Below are 16,503 nucleotides of genomic sequence, written 5' to 3'. Positions count from 1 at the left end.
ACAGTGTGAGGCCTAGAAGAGCAGAGGGTGATGCTTGGGTTTCTGATGCCAGGAACACGCATTCCCAGAGGGAGGCTGCTGAGGAGCAGGTGACACTGTGTCGGGGGTGGGATGGGACAAGGACAGCATGAAGGAAAGTGAGCCTGCATGTCACCTTCTGACCACAGAAGTCCTCCAGCCGGGAGGCTAGAGGTTCATAAAGGAGGGACTTTCTGGCGACGATACCATGGGGCACGGCGTCTGAGAGCGCAGACAGGGTGCGGGTAAGCAGGAAAGCTAGCAGGCGTGAGGGCTTGCGGCCCACCAGGCACAGTTTCGGGGAGGTCTGTTCTGAGCCACAGGAGGCAAAGCCCGAAGAACGGAACCCAGGATCCTGTCCTGTTCTAGGTCCCTGGAAAAACGCAGGCAAACCCCTGACCGCCGTGGTGAAGACAAGGGGCCGTAGATGAGGGACCTGAATGGATGGGGGAAACCCCACACCCATTTCGCAGCAGGAGGCTGAGCATGTGAGAGTTGCCAGCTGCCACACTCTGGGGACCAATTCCAGGCCTTTTTATATCAGGAAAGGGCCGGGGGCGCCCAGAGAAGGAGAGGCTGGCTGCTGAGACGAGGGTGTCAATGACAGCAAAGCCAGCTGCACTGTCCGCCGAGGGCATCGCGTTCAAGAGCAGGTGAACGCTCCCTGAAACAGGGGAGGCCTCCTCTCATGTGGACGCATGTGGACCGCCGCTGGCCGCCAGAAGACCAGGCACTTTCTGCCCACCGGGGGGGTAGCTGTGGAACCGCCTCCCACTCGGCTGGGAGGGGAGCACAGGTGGCATGCTTATTTTTGCAGATGACAGAAGCCAGGGCCTGAAGCTACCTGCGTAAGTGGCCACCTCGGGCCGGATCTCTAACAGACAGACATGCAAGGTCCACTTCAGTTAAAATACACCTTTTCAACACAAGCTTGGGATGGGGGCATCTCGGCTTCCCTTATGTAAGTCTGAGAAAGGGTTTTGGGGTTCTGGCTGATGGCAAGCTCGATTAGCAGTGTGGCCGGGAGCAAAGAAAACCCAAGATGCCTTCCTGGGGCCCTGCACTGGGCAGGCCGCCTGCCTCCTTCCGAAGGGCAAGTGCAGCCTACAGTGGGCACAGGGAGGTGGGTGGGGGATGGAAGCCAATTCCTATGGGGCGCTGTGCTTCAGTCCACCCCATGGATGCAGTCAGTCTGGAAGGCTGACTAGGGCTCCCACTGACCGGCCAGGCTTTGCTCCAAATCCCTTGACCAGCGCCCCTACGCCATTTCCCTGGACGCGAAATGCCTGGTTCTGCTGTCGGCTGTGGGAAATGTTAGCCTCTCCTCGAATACAGGGGTCATACTTCACGGATGTTTGTAACTCCGTTCCCCAGCTGGTAGACACACGTTGGCCTCCATGCGGTGCTGCACTGGGCTGATAAACACAGACCACCAGCCGGGACCTGTTCAGTCTCTACCCTGACCCTGGCCCAGCCTGGTTCAGCCTGGGGCCCAATTCGGTCACTAAGCAAGCCTGGCTTCCCTCCAGAGAAGATGTCTCTGCCTGAGTCAATGCCTGCTCTGCTTCCCAGAGCCTATGTGAATTTAGAAAAAACTGAAATTCTTTTGTTACTATTTGTCTGTATTGTTGGCAACACAGCAGTGGTAAGAGCGACCCTGGGCCCCTGAGTGGGAGGGGGACTTCAGCTTGGACATAAGTCACAGTCCCGGGTCTGGAGAATCCACAGGACTTGGGGTCAGCAGGGCCAAAGCCAGACTGGTCTGCTGGCCAGTATCATAAACTGTCCCAAATGGTCCAAGAATCTTCATGAAGTGACCCCCCGACCCCCCCCCCCGAAAATGGGTTATGCTCCCTCTTCTCTGTGAGCACATGTCTTTATATTCACTGGCCAGGTGCATGGTTGGCATTCAGACCACTTTTCTATTGAGACACTGTTTCAAAATTGTCACTATAATGGGAGTTTAGGCCACGGGAGCTTGAAATGCCCACTATTTCAAATGAGAAAATGGAAGACAGAAATATTCCTGCAACCGAGGTGACCAGGCAGTTAAAATCAAATGGAACGAAAATATTTAAGGTTGATCTGGAAGGAGGGCCATTAAGTGAAAGTTCAGGGTGAGGAGAGAGGTAGGTGTTTTCACGCTGCCTCTGAAAGAGGTTTATCAAATTTTTTAAACATTTTGAAGGTTAATAAAACCAGGTATGAGAACCAACACCATTTTAAATGTAGTTTCTCCCCCCCCCCCTTTTTCTTGTCAAGATGACTGATTGGGAATATTTTAATTCTTACGTGATGTTTTAGGCTTTTAAATGGGATGAAGGGAGAGAGAAAAGAGGAAGTGTGTGAGAAGAGAACAAGTCACAAGCATGTTGACATGTTCCCAGGGAACTAGGAACACACACTGAGACAGAGGAGGGACACAGGGACAAACAGGTCACATTTTTAATTTTGAGGAAAAAAAAAAAAAAAAAAGAGGTGGTGACGACAATTCTCTACTATGACCATTAGGTGGCGATGTTGGCCCAGAACAGTTTGGTTGCTGTTTACTGGGAGCCACCTCAGTCACTAGTCGCTGTGCCTGTGACTTTCTCAATTTTGGTCCATGGGGGAGGGGAGGAAGAGAGAGAACCACAGACACCTGTGACCCCACTTGTTTGAGTCTACAAACAGGCCGTGCATGGATACATACAGCATCCACTTTCCAGAAGCTCCAGGGTCACACCTTCTATTTTGGGGCAGATATTTCTTACTCACTGGCATCCCCAACAAAGCACCTGCTCCAACACGGCACTGTGTTGAGCCTCCCTGTGCCCAGACGTGATGAGACACGTCTGAGATGGGATCACCGTACCCTGAAGTGCTTCGACTCCCTGATGTGTCTGCGGTGGGACGGTTCATCTCAAGTGACACCAGTCCTCTGTCCTAGGGCCTTAGTGCTTCATATAGTCATGCAAGCACATGCACACATGTGTACACATGCATGAACACTTAGAACACTTACATACATGTCCCATGGGCATGAAAGGCAAGCTAGTGTTTAAAGGTTGAAACAAAGGAACTTTGGCAAGGGAAGGGTCTCTGTGGACCTTGCCAACAGGAGAGGAGCCGACGTAGGCTGTGAGCCAAGGGGCCTCACTGGGGCTGACACAGACAAAGCCTGCAGACACCGAAATGCTGTGGACGGCCAGGTGTCAGAACCTGTGCCTGGCAGCTTCTCAATCAGAGAAGCCTCTTTAATATTCGTTATGGTATTAACAGGCAAGCCCTGATTCCTGTTGTTGCAAATCAAGGGGACTTACTGACGCAGGTTCTGAAGACCTAAGTCCTCAGAGGGCAACCAACTTGTATCATTTTGAGTATTCAGCTATCTGTACATTTAAAAAAAAGCACCCTTTCATTCTTTAAAATACACCTTCAAGGATGTGGCTCAAAGCTATGTACCATCTACCATCTCTCCACGCCTAAAAAAGAAAGATGAAATGAACACCTGCTTTGGGTTTCACAGCGCAGCTTGGGAGTGTTGCCCAGCACTGAGCGCCCTGCTCACCCGCCAGGGCCTGAGCCTTCTCTCGGTTCTGAAATTAACAGTGGCTTTCTCCCGCCCTGCGGGGTTGGGAGCACGGTCTGCAGAACATGCTGGGTTGTTTCGTGGTGACAGCAAATTTGGCTGTTTCTCCCTCTTCTCAATTAAAAGGAGAAAACCACAGGCTCATAACAAAACTGTTCGGGCACGAGTGCAGCAATGACCCCCTCAGTCCTGTGACTTCTGCTTTGTCACTCCACCGCCATGACAGAGAGATGCTCCCTCATGTATTTCTGACACCAAAAAGGGCACACATGGACTTTATGGTGTGGGCCATGCTCCTGGTGGTGGTCGTTTAGTAATCAGAAGGGTCGGCACGGATGCTCCTCATTTTGTCCGGCATGCGGGGCGGGGGCGGTGGGAAGCATGCACCGTGCTCACACAGAGGACACTGAGTATGAAATGCACACACACAGTTCTGTTCTTTAGAAGCGGAGCATATACTTACGAGAGAAAGAATTGGGAATTATTGCATGAAAATCCCTAAAGCCGTCAGTCCCATATGAAACTGCAATAAAGAAGCACAAAGAGAGAAAGCTGGGTTGTGATACCATGTGAGGAATGCAGGAGGCAGCACTTTAAAAAGAGCAAGCATTGTTGCTCAAAGCCATTGTTTAGCCCTTAGAGCTGGAAAAGGCACCAGTGATCCCCCAGAGACCGGACCACCGTTCCCAGAGGTCCGAGCTCACGGCATGACGTCACAGGGCCTTTAGGAGCAGCCTCTGGTGTGTGACGTCCTGAGGTTTCTGCCCCACACCATCCGGGTTGACGGGAACGCTGAACTGCACAGACAGGCAGGAAGTGTGCGCCCTTCCGCTGGCGCCCTCTGCAGACCCTGCACCTCCACCGAGGCCGCTGTTCCCTGGCGGGCTGCCCCCAGGGTGCATGTTCTCCCCTCCGCTTTTTCTTAGAAAACGTTCACAGAAAAAGTAGAAAGTGTTTGCACAACACACTGAGTGGGGAAAAGTTGGTGTAATGCCTTGTTCACGAGGAGCCATCCCATGTTGGTGGGTCTTCCTCGCTGGCTGCCCCACTAAGTGTTACCACCACTCGCACCTGCAAGTTCCTGTTCTGTTTTATGGGTCCGAGCTTCCCGGGAGGGGGCTGTGTCTTAAGACTGAGTAGCTGTCCACGTGCACACACATGCACATACACGCACACACATGCACACACAGGGTCTCTCCAGAGTGCCCCCCGGTGGGTACGGGGCACCAGCAGAGTGGCTGCTGAGCGAACCTCTCGGGTGGACTCCCGAGTCAGCAGACCCAGGCCGTGCTGTGTAGCAGGAAGCAGACCAGCACACACTGCTGATGCCCACATTTCCCAAGTGCCTCTGGCCCCAGGCCCTCTCTTTTCTCTCCACGAAAAACACGTTAAAATATCAGGATCCTGGGCAAAAACAGTTCGGGAGTCACGTGCAAAGTTGCTGCTCAACCCTACCAGCTCACGCATTTCCTAACGAACACCGGCCTTCCTCTCCTAACCCTGCTTCCACTCATCCAGACCCGGCAAAGGGAGTCGCTGTCACATGTTGGTCAAGCAGCGGTCTGGTCTGCCCGGACGCACCCAGGCTCGACGGCCCACTGGTGGTCACGGTGTGAGGCTGACCACCAGTGGCCTCTGCCACAGGCCATCTTTACTGAGCTCTGACCTATTACATCAAGTTGCTGAGCCTCAGGGGTTCTGCGACCTGGAGCCGTGGCCGCCTCAGATCATCGAGGAAAGGCAAGGATGTCTCCGGGTAAGTATCGCCTTTTAAAATGGGGTCATTCTGACTGATACGTGCGGTGACACAAAACTCCCTGCTGGGGTAGCCGCACAGTTCCCTGAGACACAGCCGAGAAGGGGCCGGACTGTGCCGGGGTGTGAAAGCCAGTTTCTGACACAGGTGGACCGCTCCAAGGCCCGTGCTGGTGTGTGACCCAGAGCACAGCAGTTGGAGTTCATGTTCACTGCGAGCGAGCCAGGCTGAGACCTGATACAATGCATCCAACCCCTTCCCACCATCAGACACTGTAGCCTAGACCAGCCTTGGGCCGTCCAGGGTGAGCCTGGAAACGTGATTCCATCGAGCCTTCCAGGCCACCCACAACCGTTTAACGTGACTGAGGCCGAGCACTTCACTCACCATCACACACTAACCGTTTCAAGAGGACTATTTGTTTTCTAGTAAAATTCCAACTAACATTGAAAGTTTTGCCCTGAGTGTTTAATTTCCTGAAAATTTCAAAAATCTGGGAAACCAAACACAGCTGTCTCTCCGGAGCCCACCCGCTCCCCCAGAAAGCCAGGCCCCAGGAACCCACTCTAGCTGCGCACAGCACGCACACTCTGGCACAGCAGCTCCTGTGTTCCCAGGGACGAGCAGGCACTGTCTCGGCAGGATCACGAGACAGCTGGTCTGGCCCTGTCCTGCCTGACCATCCTGTCCCCTGGTCGGTCCAGCACCTGTGGAAGGCGGTCCCTGAGACCGCCTGAGCATTTGTACATGCTGAGTATGTACCAAGCCCTTTTCATAAGCTGCCTGTCATCTTCACCTGGGTCCCAGGAGACAGGGACTGTCACCTCTTATCAGGGAGGAGCCTGGGATTGGTCCACTTGGTGGTTTGCGAGTGAATATGCAAATCTGAATCCTTAACCTCGGAAATCCGTATCTATGGAACACAAGTTCTCCCATGCAGGGAGGGCATCCGGAAAATGTGTTTTCTCTCTCTCCACACCAGGAAGTGTGCAGGTCCCTGTAGCAGCACACACGTGGGTGTGCACGCACACACACATACATGGTGTAGACTGCTCTCCCTGGTTCTAGGAATTGTATCTTGACCCCTTGTGGTTAAGGGTGAGGGATGACCTCTGGAATGCGAGCCGCAGGAGACAAAGCTTGTCTCTGGTAGCAAACGCTGCCTCAGTTCCTCTCCCTGCCCCCAAAGCTGGGTCGGAAGTCAATGACGGGTAAGACCCCTCACAGTGGGGGGCAACCTAAGCCAGACTGGATCACTTGGGAGGCCATCATGGAAGGACTCAGGGGCTGCAACAAAGAGCAATGGACTCTCTCCCCACTGGCTTTGAGAAAGCCCAAGTCCCCATGTCTTCCGGAAGAAGTGCTTCCTGGCTCTAATCCCCTTAAGCCTGAATACCTGATGGGGAGGGGTGCAGCTCCTTGCCTTGCTAGAGGGTGTCCTGGGGGGAAAATCTGGCATCACAAAGACTTCCTGATAAACCTGTGAAATCTGCTCTGCTAAGAGTGCTTTCATTCATATGTTAAGGGTTCAAGCAAGAAACCCTAAAACTCCATTCCTGACAGACTCTGACTCATAGTAAGCCCTCAGATTTCTTTGAAATGTTATCTGATGTTCGATCCTTGCTGCCCTGTATTCCTGTGTATTACAACCCAATAAAAGGCCCTGGAAGAGGGGGCTCGAGGCCTTTTTCTCCTCGGAGAAACTGGCCACTGCTCACTTCTCCCCAAGCAGATCACATCATGTCTCAGTCATAATTACTCTCATCTGTGGCACCTGGGGGGACTTGTGAGGAGAGTCGCCCCCACACATACGGGCATCGTAGTGCCTTCACCCTCAGAGTCCCCTGCACTGCAGCCCCCGTGCAGCCCCCGCTGTCGGTCCTGGCAGCCACCCTGAGGCCATGGGGTAGGCCGCTCCAGGGCCCGCTCCCAGCCTTGCCTTCCTGTCTCCTGTAGACCCCACCCCGAGTTTCGGGCGGACGTTTGTAAAAGGTGCAGAGAGTAAAAGGCTCAACCTCTCACTCACTAGACTTTCTGCTCCTTTTATGAAGAGTGAACCGAGTCCACTGGGGAGAGATTTCCATTCCCTAAATGGTCCCTAATGTTTCCATACGAAATGCTGCTGATGCCTCAGATTCCGAGTCCTGCTCAGGCTGCCCAACTGAAGAACATTCTGGAAGAAAGACTGCCCATCGCTCACCCCTGGGAGTCTGCCTTTGGTTGCACATGTAAATGCCTGCAGTTGCTGCCTCAGGGACGCATGGAAACCGACCTGAGACTTTTGGGTGATTGAAAACCATGCAGCCATTTTCTGGCAGTACACCTGCTTCACTGTGCATTTGGGAGAATTTGAAAGTGTGCCGGCGCCTGCCTTTAATACATATTCTTTAAATCGCATCAGCCTTCTGGGACCTCAGACCACTTGTGTCCCATTAACTTGTGTGAGCGGGGCTGGCAGTGACCTCTACATGTCACAGCCATCTGCCACTGTTCAGGAGCAAGGGCACCTGACTACAGTTGGGGTGGGGCAGAGGGGAGGGTCAGGGGCCCCGCATGGAGCTGGACACCGAGGCCAGGCCCCCAGCTGTGTCCTGGGGCCCTTCTGCCCTGGGGTTTCTGGAGCAGCTTCGTGTTCTCACAGCATGTCCTCAGTGAGGGCCCAGGGTCTGACCTGGGAGGGGACGGGCCAGCAGGTCCTGACCGCTTTCTCCAGGGGCTCCGTGCCTCTGGACAGATGGTGAGGGAAGCCGCAGCACAGGCAAGGGGACAGTCAGACACTGCGCCGGGGGCTGCCCTGTGAGCATCGCCCCCAAACAGAGCTGCTGATGGTGTAATGCCTTGTTCAGCTGCTGCTGGTGTAATGCCTTGCTCCTCGCACACCAGGTCCCCAGTCTGCGGCCACGGCACCTCGGCCAGCCGGGGTCCAGCCTGGCCACACAGAATGCCACACGCCCTGTATTTATGGAAGGCAGGGAGCGATGCACCAGGGCCTCCTGGCTGGGACTTCCTTCACCTGGCCTCGGTGTCTCTGAGCTGTCCGTCCTCCTGCACCCCACACAGATGAGCACTCCAAATCTAAATGGGGTCCCTCCGCCCATCCCACACGTGCCGACGGCGCTGCCCTCAGGTCCCATGTGTTCTGACCCATGTGGTCTCAGCTTCGCGCCGGCCTCCACCGCCAACTTCTCTTGCGCTCTCTTGCAGTGTCTCCATGACTATTGCCTGCTCACAGGGCACTTCAGCAAGTGCCCTCCCACAGTGCTGCTGCCCAGCGTCCAGCACAGGGTAGGCGGGTGGCCCTGGGGCCCCTGGCTGCGCCCACCCTCCTGCAATCATTGCCCTCAAGAAGGCCCTCGTGGGGCTGCACATGCTTCCACAGTCCCCATGGGCCGCACTGTGGCAAGGAGACTCAGCCCCAAGTCCTTCCCAGGCCCTTCAGGCCAGTCCCAGTGACCATGATTCTCTCAGTAGGCACTGCAATCAGGAATCAAAGGGGCGGGCCCTAGTAAGAGAGTCCAAGAACCCAGACAGCCCCACATGCAGCGTCTGTGAGCACCCCGCAGCTTCCACCCAGGGCGCGCCCCGTCATTCCCTCACACGGCCTCCACAACAGGACGATGCACGCTCCAGGTCCCTCCCTGCCCAGGGAGTCCCCTCCTCCAGCCGGGTCTCCGCCTGCTCAGCTAGCCATGCCCATCCACCTCCGCAGGGCTGTGCATTGTCAGGTCGGGGGAGTCTTTGTCCTGTGACACCCGCTCTCCCAGCGGTGATGGCCCTTGCTGTCTCCTTCCCAGCATCCTCGGGGATAGGCCCCGTTCTGGACTTGATGTGGCCATGAGCCCACTGAGGGCTCAGATAAAGGGGCTCCCGGGGCCTGTCTCCCCTTCACTGCTCAGCAGGGGCAGGCAGGGCACATAACATGGGGCCCCTGCCTCAGCAGCACCTCGCAAATGGGGTTTCCTTCTCGGGAAGCAGCAGCTCTGTGATGCCGACCCTGTGTAGGGGTGACTGTCCATTGGCCACCATTCTCCACTAACCCACCCTCTGAGAAGTAGGTTGCCCCAGTGCTGGGGTAGAAGGTTCAAAGTTTAAAGAACAGGCTTAGGGATTCTTTTGGAATATTATGTCCTTCTTACTTTTTCTGTTCTTTGGAAGAAAAATGATTTTTTTGGTAAAAATAATAGTTGGCTATTCTACAGGCAGCAAGTGCACAGAAGAATCAAGATAAAATTTGTAAAACTTGCCTCCAGCCCCTAAAATCTAAAGAAGATCATGAAGAGGAGAAAATGAGAAAATGATGATAAAAACAGTGAGGGGGCTTAATTCAAGCTTTGAAGACAGGGAAGGAGAACGACGCTCTGGGAGGTAAGTGAGGGCTGGAGAGCTCAGGATGAGAGGGGGGTCTGGTCCCCAGCCGGACTCGGGGGTGGGGGAGCTGGTGCTGGGGTGGGAGGCCCTGCCATACAGCTCCTGAATCTCATTTTGTTCTCTGCTCCGAATCCGACTCCAACCAGGGGAAGCTACACTGGTCACAGGGGGAAGAGGGGACACCAGCCAACAAGTTGGGGCCCCGGCATGTGGACGCCACCTGCCCTGGGCAGGCCCTGTGGGCACAGGGGCCACTGGGTGCACCCCTGTGACAGTGCCTGTTCACCTGCAGCACCAGAGTGAGGGCAAGAAAGGCTGTAAAGGGACACGGGGTGACTCTCCCACCTGTCCTCTGGGTGTCGGCAGCATGGGCCCTCGAGCGGGCGAGGGTCGCCTGCAGGGCGTGTGCCCAGCTGAGGTGCCTGCACCCGGGCTCAGGTGTGGTTTTCCTGGTGGCACGTTCTCCCTGGAGCAGCAGGGCAGCTGCCAGGGACCCTGAGAAGGGAGTTGGATGAAGGAGGTGCTGAAGACGAAAGGAAACCCGACGGGGAACTTGCCCCAGCCCCACCTCCTAGCGGGGCTGTACAGCTGCCCCCACAGGGGAGGCACAGAGGGGCCGGACCCCTACCCTGCCCCCTTCCTGTGGGCGCCAGTGCTCCAGGCCTTCTCCAGGCTCTGCGGCTGTGCCTGGCCTTTCCCTCCGGTCCCTGTGGCTGGCACTGGGTCAAGGCCCAGAGATTCCAGGAGCCCAAGCGCTGTTTCAGGGGGGCCAGAGATAAAGTAATCTTCCCCAGGACACACGGAGGGTGGGTCCCCGCTGTCCCTCCCTTCCAGAGGCTTGTGGGGCTGTCCTTGCCAGAATTCCAAGCAAATGGTGACTCAGCAAAGGAAGAGAAATAGTTCATGTCCCCAGCCCTGAGTCCCCTGCTCACTCTGTCACATCCCTGAGGCCACACAGCCGCTGTCCCTAGCTTCTGTCTTCAGACAGGCTCTGGGCTTTAAGGGACATGTTCATGGGACCCTCATGCTGGAGTCTCAGGGGCTGTCAGCAGCCCCAGTGATGTTGCCATGGTCTGTGGAGATGAAGCCTTCATCCCTGTCCCCGATTCTTCCTCTTTTCCTCCCCAAAAGCACGTTTCTCAAGCGGCCAGCAGGGGGTCGGGGGTAGGAAAGAGCAGAGTGTCCAAGACACTGGGTCTGTCTGCAGCCAAGTCGGTTGTGCCCTAGGGCACACACGTGTGCACAGGTGTGTGCACGTGTAAAGGGCACACAAAGGTCATTCTTCCTGCTCACGTATTTACAAAGGCAGCTCAGTACTGGACTTGAAGGCTTGGGAGCCTGTCACTGGTGGGGACTGGAGCACTCAGAGGACGGACAGGTAGACGGACAGCAGCCCCCGGGGCCCTGAGCAGTCGCCTGCAACCTCATCCCTGCCTTTCCCCTCTGCGAACGCTCTCGCAGAGGCTCCCAGGAAAGGAGCCCGCCGGAACATTCCATCTTGATAACGAGGCACCCAATGACAGGGTCAGGGTGCTGCTAAACCTGGGGTCAGACTCGAAGTGCTTTGCACTTTCCAGGTCCACCGTTAAAGAGCTCCTTCAGGCTCCTTGTCCTGTCCTGCCCCCCCACCCCGTCCCCATCTCATTGTTTCCCCACTTTTCTCACAGGCGGCTGGAGGTGGGGCACCCCGTTCTGAGCACCTCACAGGGGTTCTGGGCTGTCATGCTGGGCACCTGTTCTGGGGCAGGGCTCTGACCACCTGCGGGTGGGAGAGGAAAGTACCCCCGGCCCTGGGCCACGCCAGGGCCCCCTCTCCTCAGGGGGATCCCAGGAGGCTGTCTGGTCCGGCTCACGTCTCCTTACGCCTGGGAGAGGAAAGGGGTCAGTCCTGGAGCAAGGTCACCGGGCCACTCACACTGCCTCCCTGGGGTCGCCCACTGCTCAGCCCCCGGGTCCCCACGCTCATCAGCAGCTCGCGCTTGCCGGGGAGAGCCTCCGCGCCCCAGAGTGCTTTCCCTGTGGCTGCTGCCTGTCCCTCCATCTGTGCTTTCTGAGGGTTGGAGCCTTTCAAAAGCCTGCCCTTCGCTGGACCACTTTTCTCTGAAATCAGGGCAGGGCCTGCTCCTCTCCCCACCCCCTGGGGTTTTATGATTCAACATCATTTCCTGGGAACGCATGTGAAAAGAACCAGGGCATGGCGGGTCCCCTTTCAAATCCTGTCAAGGTCAGCTTTCCCTGCATCTGTGAGCTGGGGCCAGGTGTGACACGCTTCTGTGCCCCAGCTCCCTTCATTCTGGAAGTGGCCCTGGAGGGGAAGGTGACCCCGCTTTACCTGGGAGGCCCCCGAGCCTACCCAAGGTCACTGGCTCCTGCCAAGTGTGGGTGTGAGGCCCAAGCATGTCGACAGGACATGGTACCAGAGAAATCCAATCTCTGAGTGCAGGAGTCTGAGGGGAAAGGCCTGGGGGGATAGGCCTGGCCAACCCCACCCCTCCGAGGTGAGGCCCGCATCCCAGGGGGTCCTCATCCTCCGGAGACAGGAATCCCCCGCAGGGGAGCTTGGCAGGAGAAGTGACCCCAGAGCCCAGGCTCCTCGAAGGGCAACAGCCAAATGGGAAACGGGAGGAGAGAGCTCACAGGGGATGTGGGGGCAGAGGGGCCTGGTGGGCGGGGAGGGGACTCAGGGAGGAAGCTGAGAGGGTGGTCCTGCCCTGGGGGCCTCATGGGAGGGGGCGGGACCAGGTGTCAGGATAGTGAGGGCTGGAGGAGGGAGGAAATGGAGGAGGCGACCCCGCACCCCACAGACAGAAAGAGGGAAGCTGGGGCTGGCCTGGGTCTGGGACGGGAGCAGCTGAGGCGCTGGGCTCCCCAGGCACAAACCACCTGCCACCTCCCGGCTGGAGTCTCCGCTCACGGAAAGGCTTGGCTTCAGCGGGGCGCCGTCCCGGCTCGCGCCAGGCCTGGCTTCCAGAAGCCCCAACTTCTGCATTCTGTCCTCTTCCCTCTCCAGCCATTCACCCCCCACCCCCGCCGCGCCCCTCCAGAGGCCTCCCGGAGGCAGGCCCACGAGCGCGATTGTGACACGGCAGCCCCCTGTCATATTGTAACCGGGTTTCCACATCCTCCTGGCCCAGAAGAGGAACAAGGCGAGCAGTGAAATGCAGGGATGCAGGGAAAGGGGAAGCTGCCGGCCCAACCGAAAGGCGAGAGCTATGGAGAAGTGACAGAAAGGGAAGCAGGAGCAAGGAATGGCTTCAGGTGGCTCGGCCAGTGTGAGAAGGGTCCCTCCCAGACACCCGGGCTCCCACGGACACACCCACACTTACAGACACACCCGCTCTCAGGCACACAGATGCACACTTACACTGACACACACACTCCCACAACCCTTCTCACATCTGAATCTGTCACCTCCTGGCGCCCGAGGCCCAGCTCTGTGCCACTGAGAAACAGTGGCCAGGGCTTTGCGTCAGCTGGTGCAGGGCCTGTGGCCCGGTGTCCGAGACCTGTCTGCCTTCCCTCCCCCCACCCCACAGCATGAGATGCAGAAACTCCCAACAATGCCAGGGGGCCACTTTGTCATTTTCCTCCCATGTTGGAAAAGTCAGAGTGAAAAGAGGCACATTTTGTTGCACCATCATCGAGAACTTCACTTTGGGGCCAAGACCAAAAAGTGGAGGAATGGGACAGAAAGCTGATGCAGGCAGACCCCCTGAGACTGCTGCTCACTGAGTTTCACAAGGAGACCAGGCAAAGTGGGAAAGGCCTAGAGTCCCCTGAAGGGGACAGCGAGACAGGCCCTGGGGGTCACCCCCCGTGCCCCGTCTCTGCTTGTGGAGGCAGCCCACACAGGACGCGGAGCTGGGCATTCCCTCCGGAGCAGTTGGCAGGCTGGTAGAGAAGCCCTTATCTTGCATTTCCACAGGCCAGGGCAAGAGGGGATCCACCCAGGAGGACCTCCCCACAGCCTCCCAGGCCTCCCAATTCAGATGGGAAGTTCCCCCAGGTGCACCTGTTTCTCTCTTCCTTACATCCCAAGAGACACCTTGCCCACCCCAGGGATGCTACTGATTGTCTGCTGAAATGACACCATGGAAGCCCTTTCACAGAATCCTTTCTTTCCATTGTTCTCTGCAAGCTGACATTTTTGAACCCTCTTGGGAGGGGCTGTGGGCCTGCTGAGCACTGTCCTCCCCTCCGCCCATTCGTCCTGCTGTCTGGCCTCCCCAGTGGCAGTGACTTGGTGCTCTGACCCCTCCTGGCACCTTCAGCCCTTTGCCGGGTGACGGCGCGGACACCACCGGATCATCAGCTTTGGTGCCCGTGTGTGTCTGTCTGTGGGGAGGGGCAGCTTTCCGCATCCCCACTGCCCTGAGAGCTCCTAGGGTGGGCAGGTATCTCTGGATGGAGGCCCATCCTTCTCCCAGACCCTGGCAGCCTCCTCCACCCTGGCGAGCCCCCCTGCCAGCTTCCTGGGATGGTGTTCCGGATAGGACAGTGGCATGGCCGAGTCCCTTCTGCTCCCACCTCATTGGGCCATGTGGGGCGCTGCAGGGTGCCCCTCAGCTGTCTGAACCAAGATTCTTGACGGTTCCTCTACGGACAAACTTCGGGCTACTGGACACGCATCAAGCCTCTGGGTGGTAGAGGGGATGGGGGGAACCTCTGTGCTGCTGAGAATGTCACATCCACCCTGTGGCCACAGGCCCGGAACCGAGGGTGCCCGGGCTTCACTTCTGAAACGCTCTCCCCTGAGGAAAAGAGCAGAAACTCAGGAGGGGCAGCCGGCCTGCGACTCCCAAACCTCCGAGCGCTTTTCTCCCCTTTGGTTTTGGCACTTCGGTTTCTCATCTCTGAGCCTTGTCCTCCCCTGGTTGTTGTTTTTCTTTCTCAGCATCTAAAAAAAGCATGTGGTGGCAAAGCCCTCCTCCCCACCCCCAGCACCGAGTGCCCTGTGGCTGCCTGGGTCCTCTCAGTGAGCCTCTTGAACCGCCCCCACCCCCACAGGTGGGGGAACCCAGAGCCCCTCCTTGCTCTCCACGTGTTTTCTGTCCTCAGTCCTGGGTGCTCAGGCTGCAGGAGAGGCTGTGCTCACTCGGGGTGAGTACCCTCGGCACCCTCGCTGGGACAGCTGCAGCCGAAGGGGGGCCCTGTGCAGCCTGGCAGGCAGGCAGCTCAGCTGTGTGATGGAAGCCCAGGCCCCACCTCTGTCTGAGTTCTGGCCCCCTGGGGTCACCGTTTGGGGAAATGATGAACCACACTCCTCCCAGGCTGCTGTGCAGGCGGCAGAATCATTGGCTTCTGGGTGAGGGGACCAAGTTACAGACAACTCAGGGTGGGGTGGGGTGAGGTGGGGGATTCTGCCTTCTCTGGGTTCTCTGCCACTGTTAATTTTTTAAACTAAATTTATTGGGGTGACACTGGTTAATATGATCACTGTGGTCTCAAGTGGACCTTTCTGTGACACATCATCTGTATATCACACTGTGCACCCACCACCCAAAGTCAAATCTCCTCCTGTCCCCATGCATTTGACCCCCTTACCCAAAAGGCCACCACCCGAATGGAAGGAGATATTTGCAGACAGCAGCGCCAACAAGGAGTTAATATCCACAATATTTAAAGAACTCATGCAACTCAACACCAAACAAACATTCCACCTGAAAAATGGGCGGGGCTCCCGAACACACACCTCTCCCAAGGAGACATGTGAGGGCCACTGACTTTTACTATAATCCCCGCCCCCCGCCCTAGGCCCCCGGCCCCAGGCCATCTCCCACCTTGAAACTGAGGTGCCAGGAGAAACTCGGAAAAGGGTCGTTGTGCTTTTCAATAAATGAAGGTTTTGGTAACTTGCTGGTAGATGGAGACATTTCCTAACAAGTTGAAGGTCCCCAGGGACCCTGGCCATCGGGCTTCCCACAGCCTTGGGGGCCAGAAGGCCTGGCCTCACGTCAAAGCTCCCACTTCATTGTCCCCACGAGAGGACTGTCCCACAGCTGGGTGCTCCACTTGGTGATGTCAGAGAAGCCCTGGCTTTGTGGCTGGAAGTGAGAGGAAAGGGGGGGGGCTACCTTCTATCCCATTCCCCTCACAAGCATCTGCACAGACACTGCAGACATTAAGCCTCAAGTTCAAATGTGAGGGGAGCGGAAAGGCCAGTGGACGGCGGGGGGCCAGACACCAGGCTCCTCCCGATGGAGTGGTGGGGCTCAGAGAGGGTGAAGAAACCACCCTCCTGTCTCACTCTGAACCGCCACACTTAAACATGCAAACTTGGGAAAAAGAAGGTTCTTCCAAGTTGCGTGGCTGGTCCCCTCCCGGTGACATGACACAGACTCTGAAGTGGCAAAGTGACGCTCCCTCTGCAGCCAGCGGTGGCAATAGGTCAAGAATGAGAAAGTAAAACTGACCTCTGAGGCCTCCAAGTAAAAGAGAAGTAAAAAGTCTCTGAACTACAGCACATTTACTCATGGGCGAGTCCCTCCTCTCTCTCGGAGCTCCGGTCCCTCATCTTCCCGTGGCTGCGAAGATGATTCAGGGGCTCTTTCTTGTCTAAGACCCAGCAGACTTGAAGCAGCAAAGGAGAAAGGAGAGAAGGAGAGAGGGAGAGAGAGAGAGAGAGAGAGAGAGAGAGAGAGAGACTGAAAACACTATCCCAACAGACAGGCAACTTCAAAGTCAGGGCCCTTCAGGGACAGGGAGGTGCTCTCCCTGCGTAGCGACTTTTTCTGAAGGGAAGTGACATGTCTCCATCTGGTCAGACAAGTGCACGTGGTAGTTTCTAGCT

At 56.7% G+C, this 16,503-nt stretch overlaps 1 protein-coding gene across 14 annotated transcripts in view; it reads right to left on the bottom strand.

Annotated features, from left to right (window-relative positions):
- The window catches only part of IKZF1 (IKAROS family zinc finger 1), an 82,249-nt gene that overhangs the window by 25,195 nt on the left and 40,551 nt on the right, over positions 1–16,503 (bottom strand). For 8 of the 14 annotated variants that reach the window (XM_037041085.1, XM_037041083.1, XM_037041079.1 and 5 more), the window contains exon 4: positions 4,053–4,112. The exons of the other annotated variants lie outside the window; for them this stretch is intronic. In XM_037041085.1, coding sequence (XP_036896980.1) covers positions 4,053–4,112 — 60 coding nt within the window. The remainder of the gene's footprint in view (positions 1–4,052; positions 4,113–16,503) is intronic. 14 annotated transcript variants of the gene reach the window in all.

Source organism: Sturnira hondurensis, unplaced genomic scaffold (assembly GCF_014824575.4).
Source record: "Sturnira hondurensis isolate 20B ecotype Veracruz unplaced genomic scaffold, ASM1482457v3 Scaffold0002840, whole genome shotgun sequence".
In the NCBI taxonomy this organism is placed as follows: Eukaryota; Metazoa; Chordata; class Mammalia; order Chiroptera; family Phyllostomidae; genus Sturnira; species Sturnira hondurensis.
The sequence above is the reverse complement of the archived record's forward strand: the minus strand, read 5'-3'. Positions and strand labels throughout refer to the sequence as shown.